Source organism: Triticum aestivum, chromosome 7A (genome assembly GCF_018294505.1).
Source record: "Triticum aestivum cultivar Chinese Spring chromosome 7A, IWGSC CS RefSeq v2.1, whole genome shotgun sequence".
NCBI lineage: Eukaryota > Viridiplantae > Streptophyta > Magnoliopsida > Poales > Poaceae > Triticum > Triticum aestivum.
Window position 1 is genome coordinate 453,091,875 of NC_057812.1, and position 15,748 is coordinate 453,107,622.

The window sequence follows — 15,748 nt, forward strand, 5'->3', positions numbered from 1 at the left end:
CAGTTGTGTCTCCGCTGCCTGAGATTTAGATTGGATCTTCAGTTGTGGAGGAAGCAAGCCTCTATGGACATTTCTCCCCTCGTGCTACTTCATGTCTGTCGTCGAGGCCTATGTCGTTGTCTGTCTCTGGGAGTGTAGTCATCGACGAGGTTGTGACTCCAGTGCTACAGATTATGCCCGAGCTATAGGAGCGTTGTGGCGAGCCCACTTCACCTCTTTCAATGGTGCTTCCGAAGGAGATGGGGCATGTGATGTCTGTGGGTGACGAGGTTGATGAGGTAGGTGCTTTGGCACCTAATTTTGAGGCGCAACTACATGGTTCACCTCTGCCATGTGGGCAACTGGAGGCACGAAAGTCCATCGTGTCAGTGGTACCCGTGGCTGATAATGTTCTGGTGGCGGTGTCTGTGAGGAATAAGGTCGCGTCTGTCGGTGCCGAGGTTGATGAGGTAGGTGCTTTGGCACCTCATTCTAAGGCGCCGAAGTCCATCCGCCCGCCTGTCTTTGACCGTGAAGATATGCTGGCACGTATTGACGAGGCGGTCTTCAGGAAGAAGCTTGGCGGCTTGCTCGCCTCCTCGGAGGCAGCTAGCCCTGGGTCTGGCAAGACGATTGCTTGCCTTCTAGTGGAGGAATCTTCTACGTGCAAAATCAAGAAGGTGAAGAAGGCTCTCAGGAGCATTGGCAAGAAGAGTGACGCCCTTGGTATGGCGTTCGTGGCTGCTTAATGGATGATTCTCAGTCTCTTTGACCACCATCTCGGATTGGCTCGTCTCCGTGAATTTGGTGTCGTTCGTTGTCTTCAACCTTGGTTTCGTTGGGTGTTTCTTTACGACGTAGAAGTGTGAGGGATTATGGTTGTCAGGTTGATCATGGGTTAGGGGGTTTCTTTCTTAATGAGTAGTCCGCATGTGGTCTATATGTATCGGTTTTCGCCCGGTTTTCCGTTAATTAACTGGACAATTCTTTTTTTCTTAATTAATCGACGAGGCAAATCGTATGCCTCCGTTTCGAAAAAAAAGCTGCTTCCACACGGACCAGTTGAGCTCAGCTTCCCCTTTCACTCCACTGTAGAGTCTGTCCCCTTTGAGTCGCCGGAGCCCCGCACGCAACGACAAGCCAGCCGCCGATGACCAGCCCACACCCACAGGGGCACACCCGTAAATTCCCCCCCAGAACCACGCCCTTCCCCCGCCCCTAATCCCGCATTTAGCATTTTATCCGTTTAAACGCGTAGAGCCAAACATTTTCCACTTCCCGTTCTGCCCCTCCCTCCCGAACGGCAGTTTTCGAATTCCGCATTGAAAACTCGGCCCTGGGGCGTACAGCGACAATTTCGCGTCCGATTTCTTTATTATTGTTATCGCCCCCCGGACGCGGCACTAATTTAATGCCCCGATAATTTTGTTTATTTTTCCTTTTTTAATCGGTTTTTTGTATCACGCTCTCCCCTCCCCTCCCTTTTTTGCTTTTAGTTTTGCCTTTTTATTTCCTGCGTCTCCTCCCCTTTTGTTTTGCATTCCGGCCTCGCTCGCCCGCTCGCTCGCTCCCGGTTTCTTCCCCCTCTCGCCTCCCGGCTGCGGCGCAGGGATTCTGTCTTGTTTTTGGTTCCTGGGATTTGTGGATTTTTCGCTTTATTTTTGCGGGCTTTTTTCCCGGTGTTTTAATTTTTTTCTGGGGATTTTTGGAGGCGGGTTTTAAGGAGGGAGCCGGAGGTGGTGCGAGATGGGGTCGGTGCGTGGGAGCTCTAATGGCGGGAGCTCGTGTCGGAAGCCCTAGTTGGAGCTGCTTCTCTGTCGAGTGCTGCGCGCATGGAGGCCAATCCAGGGGAAGCGAGCTCTCCGACCGCAACTGCGCCTGCGGCTGCACCGGTAGCGGCAGCGGCGGTGGCGGTGGTGCCGGAGGCTACGGTGAGCTTTCAGTCACCGGCATCTGCGCCGCCTCCGACAGCTTCACATGCACCTGCACCGTCTCCGGTGGAGATGGTTAGCTCGAGCGGCCTGTTTGTGCCGCCGGGTATGATGACGGCGATGGTGGCGGCCGCAGGGAGAGGGGCTCTGTCCGCGGGGCCGTTGGTCAAGGTGGGGAAGAAGCGGGGGAGGCCGAGGAAGTACGGGCCGGACGGGAGCCTGATCCAGCCGTTGAACGCCACGCCGATCTCCGCCTCGGCTCCGATGTCGGCCGCCGTCGCGGCGGGGCAGTACACGCCTGCGGCCGCGGTTGGCGCCGCCATGAAGCGCGGGAGGGGCCGGCCCCTCGACTTCGCCGCCGCGGCGGCCAAGCCGTACCACCACCAGCTGCACCAGCCGCCGCAGCAGCAGCAGTTCGGTTTCCACTTCAGCTCCATTGGTTGGTATCCTTCTCGTGCTCCCTTCTCTTCCCCACCCCCCAAAAATGTTCAGAAAAATCTAGGAGCATAACACTTCTAATTTTTGCCGCAATCCACAAATCCTCCATGGAAAAAATAAAACTGGATTATTTCCTGAAAATTCCGCAGATTAGGTCTCAGAAATTATGATACTAATAATAGATGGTGGCTGCAAGGGGCAAATGGCCGAAGTCGTGCGTCACTCCGTAGTTCGTTCCTTGTCATGGCACTGTCTGTGTCTGTCCCTCTCTTATCCGAATATTTCTTGTCTCCTCGCCACGCCTCCATCCATGATCAGGTCCACGGTCATACAAGATTCGAAGCTCTGGGAGCAAGTAGGGGCCAGGTGGAGGCATATCCTTACTGAATCCTTAGGGCCTCTTTGCTGTTCTCTTCTTTTCTCTGGTGGGGTTCTTGCCGCCGTGGGGGAGGCATGGTGGCATGGTGATGCTGCTGCTGGTGTTTACAGATTCTGGAGCCAAATACGGAGATGGATCATAACAAGATCCCCACAGTTAGGATGGAGGTTCTCCTCCCTTGGTAGCCCCAGTCATCGCTGCCTCTGCCGTGATGACAACGCGCAACGGCAATGTATAATTGTCCCGGCTCCTGTCCGACCTGGTTTGTGAGTCTGCTAGTTCAATTGGGAATGGTTGGGGTGAAACAGTTTTGTCAAGCGTCATGAATCTGTAGCATAACATACAAGGATTCGGCGTAAAATGATTAATGGTTACTTATGTTTGCATTGAATGGGCTACTGGATCACCTGTTTTCTGCAAACAGATGATCTTAGGCCACCTGGAACTTTCACTTCGCTTTGTCATATTCTGGTGTCAGTTCAGTCTGTTAACCGCAGCATGTGCTTGTAGGTGACATGGTGGCTTGTTCTGCTGGTGGGAATTTCACTCCTCATATCATCACTGTTGCTCCTGGTGAGGTATGATTCCAATGCTTCCTTTTAAGTCATGGCTTGTAGCTTACATTGGATGTTTTTCAGCCTGGTCAACTTGTATGCATTCTTGTCCGCAAAGCTATTCTGACTAGCATGCATTTTATCTGATCTTAAAACTTTTTTTTTGAGAAGCACAGATTACAATGTAGACGCACGCACACACTCACACCACCACACACACACACGCACTCACACAGCACCTACTGAAGACCGGGTCGAAGTCACTGAAAAAATAATTTCAGTAATTGGTTCTCATCTTAACCATCCAGCACTAGTTGGTTCTCATCTTGAAACTTAATTTGAAAGAGCAAATATGCTGCTCTATCTCAAAAGGCTTTGCCAGATTTTGAAACTAGTGTTATACATAGTACAATATACATCTGATAGACTAGTATTATCCATGAATTGTGTTTTTACCTTTAGACTTGTCTCTCCCAAATTTGATTACTTATACTTCTGCATGTTCAACCATTGCTACTCTTACCAATCCCTGGATAACTACCAAATAAAGTGTTTTTTTTATGAAGAGCTTAATTATCAGTGGTGCTGATAGTTGTTGCATGTTGATTCAGGATGTGACGATGAAGGTTATATCATTTTCTCAACAAGGACCGCGAGCTATTTGTATTCTCTCTGCTAACGGTGTGATATCAAATGTTACACTTCGTCAACCCGACTCCTCTGGCGGCACGTTAACTTATGAGGTGTGTTCATTCACTCTAATGCACGTAATACCTTATTACGAAGCTATTTCGCCTACATGTGTAAAGACTCAGCCCTCCTACTTTGTCTGTAGGGACGCTTTGAGTTGCTGTCCTTGTCTGGTTCCTTCATGCCAACTGAAAACAGTGGCGCACGAAGTCGGTCAGGTGGAATGAGTGTTTCTCTTGCCAGCCCAGATGGTCGTGTTGTCGGTGGTGGAGTTGCTGGCCTTCTGGTAGCGGCTAGTCCTGTTCAGGTGCTGCTACTTATCTATCATAATGATTTGAACACCTATGAATTTGGTCTGTATACTAAATCAAATTCTCCGCTTATCTTGATATATACAAGTAACATTTCGGGCTCTAAAAAAAAGTAACATTTCGGTAAAAAAGGTCGATTTTCACGGCATTTGACCATTCGATTTTCATTTATCAGCAAGATGGTCAAATGTGTAATAGTAGTTGTATATCTCCTGCAAAACGTAACTGAACATCATTGAATCTGATTGCCAGATTGTCGTGGGAAGCTTCCTGCCAAGCTATCCGATGGAACCGAAGCAGAAGAAGGCGAGGGTGGTCGCGGCACCAATCCTTAGCCAGGCACCCCCTGCTGTTCAGCTCTCTAGTGCGGATACGCACAGCAGCGAGCAAGGGCAGCACAGCTCGGCCGCCCCAAGAATGAACGTCGTAACTTCTTCAGCGTACAGCGCAGACCAGAACTGGGCATCCACCGTTGTTCAGTCGGCTCCTGCCGAGGCATCAAGAAGCGCATCGTCGGGCGATCTGAACCTCACTGCCTCTGGATCCTGAAGCCCATCGAGCCAAACCCGAGGAATTCATCCACAGAGTCTCTGTGTGGTGCATTTCCTTTCTGACATGTAAAAGATGTATCCACTAGGTTGGTTTTCAAAAACCCCACTAGGTTTTCTGTCGGGCAGCTCAAGAGTCTAACTGCATTTGCTGTAGCTATGTGACGTTAGTACCTGTCGATCTTGTTGGACATTGTGTAGCTACACTTCTATTGTTAGTGTGTCTTAGCCTCTTAGGCCTACTTCATCTGTTGGATTACATGGATTAATTTTGAGTTAGAGTTTTTCTCACAACTGTTCTTGCTGTGCTACTGTCTCCTTTCGCTGATCATGATTCGCCAATCAATCTGAAGTTGCTTTAGTACTACTAAGGCTTCATTTACCAAACCGGTGACACATGCTCATGTTGAAATTGTGTTTTGGAAGCTTTGCGAGAAACATCATGTTGATCAATGTATTTATTGTCAAGAATACGTAAGTATGGCGTTTTGGAAAAATTCAAACTTCTCCGTTTCAAAAAAATCTTAAAAAAATGTACAAGCATATAAGGATGTGATGTGTATGTGTTAAATTTCAGGACGAGGTACCCTGAAATGTGAGCTGCGAAAAGAAAAAAAATCATAGACTTCTCTTTCGAGAAAAAAAATCATGGACTTTGAGAATGAGTAGTGCGTGTACTGAAAAGCCATATTTGAGTTTTTAGGCTGCTTGTAATGGGTAGTATCATAAGCTAGTATCATGCATATGATACTAGTGTGTGATACTATCTTCCTAATGCATAATATCATATACTAGTATCATAGATGACTTTATTTATTGACATGCATGAGACATAGTAGCATAACATTTATTATGATACAGTATCATAGTATAATACTCAATCATCTCTTTCTTCATTTAATTCCATACCGCCTCATCAAAATTGCCTAGTTGGCATGCATGATACTAGTTATGATACTCTCATTACGACTAGCCTTAGCACTCATTTTAATCTATTTTGTCCTAAAAATTTACACGCTTGTACATTATGTCTCTAAGTACTCCCTCCGTCTATGAATAAGTGTACATCTAGTTTTGGTCCTAAGTTCAAGTTTTGAAATTTTGACCGGCTTTATAGAGAAAAGTAGCAGTTTTTTGCACCAAATTAGTATTAGTAGATCCATTTTGAAATTTACTTTCATGAAATACCAATTTGATGTCATATATGTTGCTAATCTTTTGTATATAGTTGGTCAAAGTTTTAAAACTTTGACTTAAGACAAATGGTAGATGTACACTTATTCATGGACGGAGTGAGTATATGTGTATCTTTTTTCTAAAACCTGCAAATATGAATTTTGATCATTTTAAATTCGGCGTACATAAAGGCCGAGTTCCATTCAGCATTTTTGAAAAAAAGATACCTATACATTTATTCGCATATGCTCTTCTCCGGCCATATCACCCAGCTAAGCTATAGGTGTGGTCAAAACCCTGAAAAGAGGTCATGGTCGCCGACGATGGCGGTCAAGAGCATGTGTGGCCAGCATGATTAGCCCTCGCTGGAAAGAGCAGCTTAACTTGCCCTAATAAACAAGTGATGTACTACTCTATAGCTGATTAAAGGGAAGTTCCTCCCGTGCATGGTGGAAACAATAGCCTAACTTGCTCTCATAAACAAGTGAGTAAACAGGCGGATTAGGACAAAGGAGAGGGAGCATGCAGTGACAGTGGCCTGGTCTTAAGGGGCGGGCATGTGGGCATCGTTTGTGAAGTAGTTTCGTGTGATGATTGAGCTGGGCAGCAGATTAGCAAGGGGACAAAGCGGGAGCGTGCATGGAAAGCCACGCGTGCCAGACAGACAAACGCGAGGCAGTGCATGCATGCATGCATGCGAATCCAGCGGCTCATGCGTGCACGTGATTACGGGCAGATGGCTTTTTGGTTAAGCCGCACTCTCTGCGCTAATTGTGGTAGAGTACTAGGACAGACACGGAGAAGCAATTAGAGCCTGAAGATTCTCCACATGTCTGGATGCTTTTATTTGGTGCCATCCCACTCAATCGATGCTTGTACTCCTCCTAATCAGCTTGAGCCGCGAGAGAAAAACATAACTCTAAATTCTATAATTACACGGTCTGCTGCGCCACTTGTTCTCAAAATTGTTGTCACCACTTGCAAGTCCTCTCTCCCCAGCACCGTCTCGAGTGCGAGAATTCCACGGACATCTGTCCAGGGTTATTGAGTGAGATACACTAATTAAGTGAGGAAGAAAGTGCGTGCATGCATGCGCTGCCGAGCAGAAGGCGCATGAACCTCGAAGCTGTACATATTTTGCTTCTTGATCCTTGGAGCCTGAAGCTTAGGGAATGCGTGAGGGAAACAGGCTGGCCCAACTCATATGTACTGCGTGTACTGTGGTAGTAGTAGTTTTTTTAAAACTAATCCAGCTGCTGTATGGCCTGGTTACAGCGACTACTACTGCTGATTTTACAGCGCAGACAGCAGCAAAGATCCAACAGGCAGAGGCGGAGGCAGCAACCCAGAGACAGAGTTAATCCAGAGCCAGTACTACTTAGTCAAAAAAGGTGGACGACGGCCCGCGCTTCGGGTTTCGCACTCGCTTCGCGCCGGCAGCTAGCTAGCTGGCGCAAATCGATCGAGGCATGCGTCTTCAGAGTAGAGACGACGCGCGTGACGCATTCACGTTCCAAAGTTTTGCCTTTTGTTTCCTTCCATGGTCTCATCGAGACCAACTTCATCGCGAAAAAGGGCAGAATTTGTCTCCGGAATGGAACGTTTGATCACGCAGAGCGTCTTTGGTTCGATATATTAGATATTAACAAAAAAATTATGAAGAGTCTTGAAAGCAAATAAACTAGCTCGTATAGTCTAAAAACATGTGTTATTAGACTTTCTCTCGGTTTTCTCACCTAACCCTAGACAGCTAGGCCAAATTCTTCCCTCCAAGCTTCAATGGCGAGTCCATGGATTTGCCCCCCTTCTGCCTGCCACTCTGGCAGCGAGTGGCGGGGAGGGGAATCCCGGTGCCTTCGTTGGTTAGTAGTTTAGGTCAAGGCATTTTAGTCCTCGCGAGTGCGGCGCTCGTGTGGATAACAACGCTTCTTCTTCGAGTTTGTCTTCCGGGCTCCGATTCTCTCCGAGTTCGCCTCTCTGGATGTAGTTGACGAAACTCCGCCATAGATTCATGTTGTCTCCTTGGGAAGCGAGGTTAAGTTTTCTCGTCATGTGGTGTGATTTGGTGTCAGATACTTTGGATCTATGCAAGGGTTCAACGGCGATGATTGCGGCTCCAGGGCCCTGATCCTTAGGGGCAACGTAGACTTTCTGACTGTCATCAGCAAGGTCAAGCCGACTCCGATAAGGAACATCGACATTGGCTGCATCGTGGTCGTTTGGTGGTCTCAGAATCTCGATGTAACTTTTATTATGTTTGAGATGCTTTATACTTTCGGCGAAATTTTATAATAGATCTAATCTTTTTCATAAAAAGCAAAAAAACGAGCGTGACAACGTAAGTGCAGTTTCGCTGCCATGGCCACCATTTTGGCAGTTAGCAATTGTGGGGGTTTTCTGCTAGCTTGGCCTGAAGACGTGATCGGGTGCAATCTCGTGGTGTAGGAGTTGGCCATGCGAGGCATGCTCTCGATCGTGGGATGACATGATCGGTAGATGGGGGTTGCATCACGACGTGCTTTTGTTTTTGAACAGAATAAATAGAGGAAGGATAAAATATGGCAAGTTGTATGTTCCACCAAAACCAACCTGTCTCATTTTTGTTAAATCCTCCATTGATACGTGCTCGAGATTAGGGATAATAATTAGCATCAGAGCATACCTAGACGATGGCGACGACGTCAAACTCAAGCAGATCGCCACACTGCGAGCGTGTATCCGGCGACGACGAAGAGCCGGGACAGATCATGCAAACCCGCCTCATGCGTGAGGGCTGCGACGGCACGACCTGGTCAGTGCTCAGGGATTGGGCCCTTCCGATGGAGGTGATGCTTGAGGACCGCCACCTCTGGCAGGCCATCGAGATCAGCACCGCCATCTGCAACGACGACCAGCTTGCCCTCGAGGCCATTCTATGCAGGGTGCCGCCGGAGATGATGGCCACGCTCGCAGCCAAGGGCACGACCAAGGAGGCGTGGAACAAACTGGAGACCATCCGCCTTGGTGTGACGCGCGTGTGATCCATCTCTAATGTACCTATAATTTTTTTATTGTTTTGTGCTATTATATAATCACTTTTGTATGCTTTATATGTCATTTGATATTATTTTTATGGACTGACCTATTAACTTAGTGTCCAGTGTCAGTTCATATTTTTTTGCATGTTTTTTGTTTCACAGAAAAACCGTACCTACCGAAGTCCAAACACGATGAAACTTCATGGCAATTTTTTTGTAGAATATAAGAGATCCTAGAAGCTTCGCGGAGAGACCAGAAGACACATGATGGGGCCACAATCCCAGGTGGCGTGCCCAGGGGGTAGGCGCGCCAGCCTGGCTTTGTGGGCACCCTGATGCTTCATTTGCCCTATTTTCGGGCCAGTAAATTACCATATATTCCAAAACCCTTGGAGCGAGGCCGGAAACAATTTTGCTATCGCTGCAAGCCTCTATTCCAAAGCGATCCCATATGGAGCCCTATTTCCGTGACCTACCGGAGGGGGAAGCCATTGTGGAGGCAATCTTTATCAACCTTGCTGCCTCCATGATGATGTGTGAGTAATTACTGCAGGACCTCGGGCCCAAAGTAGTAGCTAGATCTCTCTCTCTCTCTCTCTTTAATACAATGATCTCCTCTGAGATCGATCCGATGTAATCTTTCATGGCGTGTTTGTTGGGATCCGATGAATTGTGGGTCTATGATCAGAATTATCCATTGAACTATTTGAGTCTCTTGAAATTCATTTACCGCGTAATTTTATAGCTTTGTACTTCTTCTCAATCTATGTTCTTCTTTGGCCAAGTAGATTTATTTATCTTCAGTGGGAGAGTGCTTTGTGGTAGGTTCAATCTTGCGGTTAGTCTTACACAGTGACAAAAAGGGTGAGGCACATATTTGTATTGTTGCTACTTACTACTTGTGAGCTACGTTGAGATTTTCCTCAAAGAGGAAGGGAGAAGCAATATTGTAGCGGATAGTATTTCCCTCAATAGAGAACCAAGGTTATCAAACCAATAGGAGATTCACACAGACAAAGGTAGACAGTACCAACACACACACAAACAAAATACTTGCACCCAATGCGGGCAAGAGGGTTGTCAATCCTCTTGTACTCGTTAATTGCAAGGATTAATTCTAATAGTGATAGATATATAAATTGCAAAAGGAAATAAAAGTAAATAAATTGTAGTGACTTTTTAGGGTTTTAGTAAATATGGTGAATACCCTGGGCCATAGTTTTCACTAGAGGCATCTCTCAAGAACATAGCATACGATGGGTAAATAAATTATTGTTGGACAATTGATAGAAAAGCGCATAGTTATGATGTTATTCATGGCATGATCAATACATAGACATTATGTATGTGACAAGTAGACCGACATCCGTTTGCATCTGCTGCTATTACTCCACTTCAAGAGCGCTTCTATGCTTGCCTCTTTAGGTATTAAGTTCATAAGAAATAGAGTAATGCTTGGTCTTGATGACATAATATAGACAAAGTAAGACCAATCAATATGACCGAACCCCGTCATTTCACCCTTAGTAGAAACAATACAAATACGAGCCTCGCTACCCCTTCTGTTATGAGGTGAGGACACCGCAAGATCGAACCTACTAATATGCACCACTTCCACTGAAGATCAAATCATCAACAAGGCCAAATAAAACTCATAGATTGGAAAGCATTACATAGCTATAACAATCACAGATAATAAAGTTCAGAATATAACTCAATTTACTTTCAATGATTAATTTGATCATAAATCCACAATTCATCGGATCCCAACAAACACACCGTAAAAGGAGATTACATCGAATAGAACTCCGAGGAGAACACTGTATTAAAGATCAAAGAGAGAGAGAGAGAGAGAGAGAGAGAGAGAGAGAGAGAGCCACACATCATTGGAGGTGCTGCAAGGTTGATGTAGAGGCCCTCCGCGGTCCATTCCCCCTCTGGCATAGTACTAGCGGAGGCCTCCAGATGGGATTGTAGAAGAACAAAGGCTTGCGGCGAAGGAATAATTATTTTGGGTCTCGCTCTGGTGGTTTCTGGATTTTCGGAAATTAATAGGCTTGGAACTAGGTCAAACGGAGTTGTGAGGGGCCCACAAGTTCAGACGGCCCGCCCCCTGGGGGCGCACTATGTGAGCTTGTGCTCTTCTCGTGTGGCGTCGGGTCTCCTCCTGAAGCTTCTAGGGTCCCTTTTGGTCCAGAAAAAAATAGTGTAAAGTTTTGTCGCGTTTGGACTTCGTTTTTATGGTTTTATGTGAAACAATAAAATAGGCGAAAACAGAAGCTAGCGTTGGGCACTAGGTTAATAGCTTAGTTCCCAAAAATGATATAAAATTGCATATAAAGCCTACAAGATTGATAATATAATAGCATGAAACAATAAAAAATATAGATACATTGGAGATGTATCAGCATTCCCAAGCTTAATTCCTATTTATCCTCGAGTAGATGAATGATAAAAACAGAATTTTTGATGTTGAATGCTACCTAGCATGTTTAAAAGGTAATCTTCTCATGGTATGAACATTAGCATACAATTGATTCAGGGCAATAGTCTATCATTTGAATTAAAGAGATTAATACTTAGACACACTACTACAAGATGCTGCTAACGCGACACTACGATCAGAGACCCTTCGACGAAACTGTGTGTGATGCAATAATCGCAAGCGGTTGTGTAAAAAAACCATCAAAAAAGGTGCAAAACATTTGTGATGACGGATGCATCAAACACGGTTGGATTTTATTTGCGTGTGCGATGCATGGCATAGGGTTCAGTTCAATTAACTATTTGCGATGAGGAGGAACAAAAGAAACGGGCAACCAGATGAAGGTGTGTGTGATATACAACATACGGTTCACTCAGATGAACTGTTTGTGATTAGGCAACACAAAAGAAACGGTCAGCCAGATCAAGGTGTGTCCGATATACGGCATACGGTTCACTCGGCCTTGTCGTCAGTGTGTGACCTCTGTGGCAACCGTTCGCTCCCCACTAGCCTCTTCTTGTACCATGGCAATGATGTCTACTACGCAACTTTATTCTTGTAGACTCGTGTTGGGCCTCCAAGCGCAGAGTTTTGTAGGACAGTAGCAATTTTCCCTCAAGTGGATGACTTAAGGTTTATCATTTCGTGGGAGGTGTAGGATGAAGATGGTCTCTCTCAAACAACCCTGCAACCAAATACAAGAAATCTCTTGTGTCCCCAACACACCCAATACAATGGCAAATTGTATAGGTGCACTAGTTCGGTGAAGAGATGGTGATAAAAGTGTAATATTGATGGTAGAAATATTTTTTTATAATCTGAATAAATGAAAACAGAAAGGTAGCAAATAGTAAACGGTCACAACAACGGTATTGCAATGCTTGAAAATGAGGCCTAGGGTCCGTACTTTCGCTAGTGCAATCTCTCAACAGTGCTAATATAATTGGATCATATAACCGTCCCTCAACGTGCAATGAATAATCACTCTAAAGTTTCTATCTAGCGAAGAATATAAGGCAGAATTGTTTGTAGGGTACGAAACCACCTCAAAGCTATTCTTTCTGATCAATCTACCCTAGAGTTCGTACTAAAATAACACGAAGCTATTCTTTCCGATCGACCTAACCAAGAGTTAGTACTAAAATAACACCAAAAAAATTCAGATTCATAATATTCAATCCAACACAAAGAATTTCAAAGAGTGCCCCAAGATTTCTACCAGAGAAACAAAGACAAGAACATGCATCAACCCCTATGCATAGATTACTGATAACCCACAAGTGTAGGGGATCGCAACAGCTTTCGAGAGTAGAGTATTCAACCCAAATTTATTGATTCGACACAAGGGGAGCCAAAGAATATTCTCAAGTATTAGCAGCTGAGTTGTCAATTCAACCACACCTGGAAACTTAGTATCTGTAGCAAAGTGTTTAGTAGCAAAGTAATATGATAGTGGTCGTAGCGGCAACAAAAGTAAAGACAACAAAAGTAATGTTTTTGGTATTTTGTAGTGATTGTAACAATAGCAGCGAGAAAGTAAATAAGCGTAAACCAGTATATAAAAAACTCGTAGGCACCGGATCAGTGATGGTTAATTATGCCGGATGCGGTTCATCATGTAACAGTCATAACATAGGGTGACACAGAACTAGCTCCAATTCGTCAATGTAATGTAGGCATGTATTCCGTAAATAGTCATACATGCTTATGGAAAAGAACTTGCATGACATCTTTTGGCCTACCCTCCTGTGGCAGCGGGGTCCTATTGGAAACTAAGGGATATTAAGGCCTTCTTTTAATAGAGAACCGGAAAGCATTAGCACATAGTGAATACATGAACTCCTCAAACTATGGTCATCACCAGGAGTGGTCCCGATTATTGTCACTTCGGGGTTGCCGGCTCATAACACATAGTAGGTGACTATAGACTTGCAAGATAGGATCAAGAACTCACATATATTCATGAAAACATAATAGGTTCAGATTTGAAATCATGGCACTCGGGCCCTAGTGACAAGCATTAAGCATAGCAAAGTCATAGCAACATCAATCTCAGAACATAATGGATACTAGGGATCAAACCCTGACAAAACTAACTCGATTACATGATAAATCTCATCCAACCCATCACCGTCCAGCAATCCTACGATGGAATTACTCACGCACGGTGGTGAGCATCATGAAATTGGTGATGGAGGATGGTTGATGATGACGACGACGACGAATCCCCCTCTCCAGAGCCCCGAACGGACTCCAGATAGGCCCTCCCGAGAGGTTTTAGGGCTTGGCGGCGGCTCCGTATCATAAAACGCGATGATTTCTTCTCTCTGATTTTTCTCTCTCCGAAAGCAAATATATAGAGTTGGAGTTGGCGTCGGAGGGTTTCCAGGGGGCCCACGAGGTAGGGGGGCACGCCCTAGGGAGGCGCCTCCCACCCTCATGAGAAGGGTGTGGGCCCCCTAGTCTTCATCTTTGGCAAGGATTTTTTTATTGTTTTTTCTAAGATGTTTCGTGGAGTTTCAGGTCATTCCGAGAATATTTGTTTTCTGCACATAAAACAACACCATGGTAATTATGCTGAAAACAGCGTCAGTCCGGGTTAGTTCCATTCAAATCATACAAGTTAGAGTCCAAAACAAGGGCAAAAGTGTTTGGAAAAGTAGATACAACGGAGACGTATCAACTCCCCCAAGCTTAAACCCTTGCTTGTCTTCAAGCAATTCAGTTGATAAACTGAAAGAAAGAAAGAAAAACTTTTACAAACTCTGTTTGCTCTTGTTGTTGTAACTATGTCAAGCCAGCATTCAAGATTTCAGCATAGATCATAACTAACCACATTTGCAATAATTCTCAGGTCTCATAATTACTCGTATCAATAGCATAATCAACTAGCAAGTCATAATAATAAATCTCGGATGACAACACTTTCTCAAAACAATCATAATATGATATAACAAGATGGTATCCCGCTAGCCCTTTCTGAGACCGCAAAACATAAATGCAGAGCACCTTTAAAGATCAAGGACTGACTAGACATTGTAATTCATGGTAAAAGAGATCCAATCATAGTCACACCCAACATAAATTAATAGTGACTAATGCAAATGACGGCTGTGCTCTCCAGCTAGTGCTTTTTAATAAGAGGGTGATGACTCAGCATAAAAGTAAATGGATAGGCCCTTCGCAGAGGGAAGCAGGGATTTATAGAGGTGCCAGAGCTCGGTTTTGAAATAGAGATAAATTGTATTTTGAGCGGTATACTTTCATTGTCAACGGAACAACTAAGAGATGGCGATATCTTCCATGCTAAACACATTATAGGCGGTTCCCAAACAGAATGGTAAAGTTTATACTCCCCCTCCACCAACAAACATCAATCCATGGCTTGCTCGAAACAACGAGTGCCCCCAACATACATCAGGTCCCGGGGGGAGTTTTGTTTGCAATTAATTTTGATTTAGTTTGCATAAAGCATGAGACTGGGCATCCCGGTGACCAGCCATTTTCTCGTGAGTGAGGAGCGGAGTCCACTCCTCTTGAGAATAACCCACCTAACACGGGAGATAAGGACAACCTTGGTTGATACATGAGCTATTCGAGCATACAAAACAGAATGTTTATTTGAAGGTTTAGAGTTTGGCACATACAAATTATTTGGAACGGCAGGTAGATACTGCATATAGGAAGGTATAGTGGACTCATCTGGAATAACTTTGGGTTTTAAGGGATTGAATGCACAAGCAGTATTCCCGCTTAGTACAGGTGAAGGCTAGCAAGAGACTGGGAAGCGACCAACTAGAGAGCGACAACAGCCATGTACATGCATTAAAATTAATAAACATTGGATGCAAGCATGAGTAGGATATAATCCATCATGAACATAAATATTGTGAAGGCTATGTTGATTTGTTTCAACTACATGCGTGAACATGTGCCAAGTCAAGTCACTTAAATAATTCAAAGGAGGATACCACCCCATCATACCACATCATAACCATCTCAATAGCATGTTGGCACACAAGGTGAATCATTATAACTCATAGCTAATCAAGCATGGCACAAGCAACTATGATCTCTAATTGTCATTGCAAACATGTTTATTCATAATAAGCTGAATCAAGAATGCGGGACTCATCATATTTACAAAAACAAAAGAGGTCGAGTTCATACCAGCTTTTCTCATCTCAGTCAGCCCATCATATATCATCATAATTGCCTTTCACTTGCACGACCGAACAGT

General features: G+C 44.9%; 1 protein-coding gene across 1 annotated transcript; it reads left to right on the forward strand.

Moving 5' to 3' along the window:
- The first annotated feature begins 1,279 nt into the window (after positions 1-1,279).
- LOC123147513 (AT-hook motif nuclear-localized protein 1) lies at positions 1,280-5,124 on the forward strand. The gene is made up of 5 exons (XM_044566785.1): positions 1,280-2,349; positions 3,238-3,305; positions 3,893-4,024; positions 4,117-4,278; positions 4,535-5,124. The coding sequence occupies exons 1-5, from the start codon at positions 1,812-1,814 to the stop codon at positions 4,829-4,831; spliced, it is 1,197 nt and encodes a 398-aa protein (XP_044422720.1). The 5' UTR covers positions 1,280-1,811; the 3' UTR covers positions 4,832-5,124.
- The last annotated feature ends 10,624 nt before the right edge of the window (positions 5,125-15,748 follow it).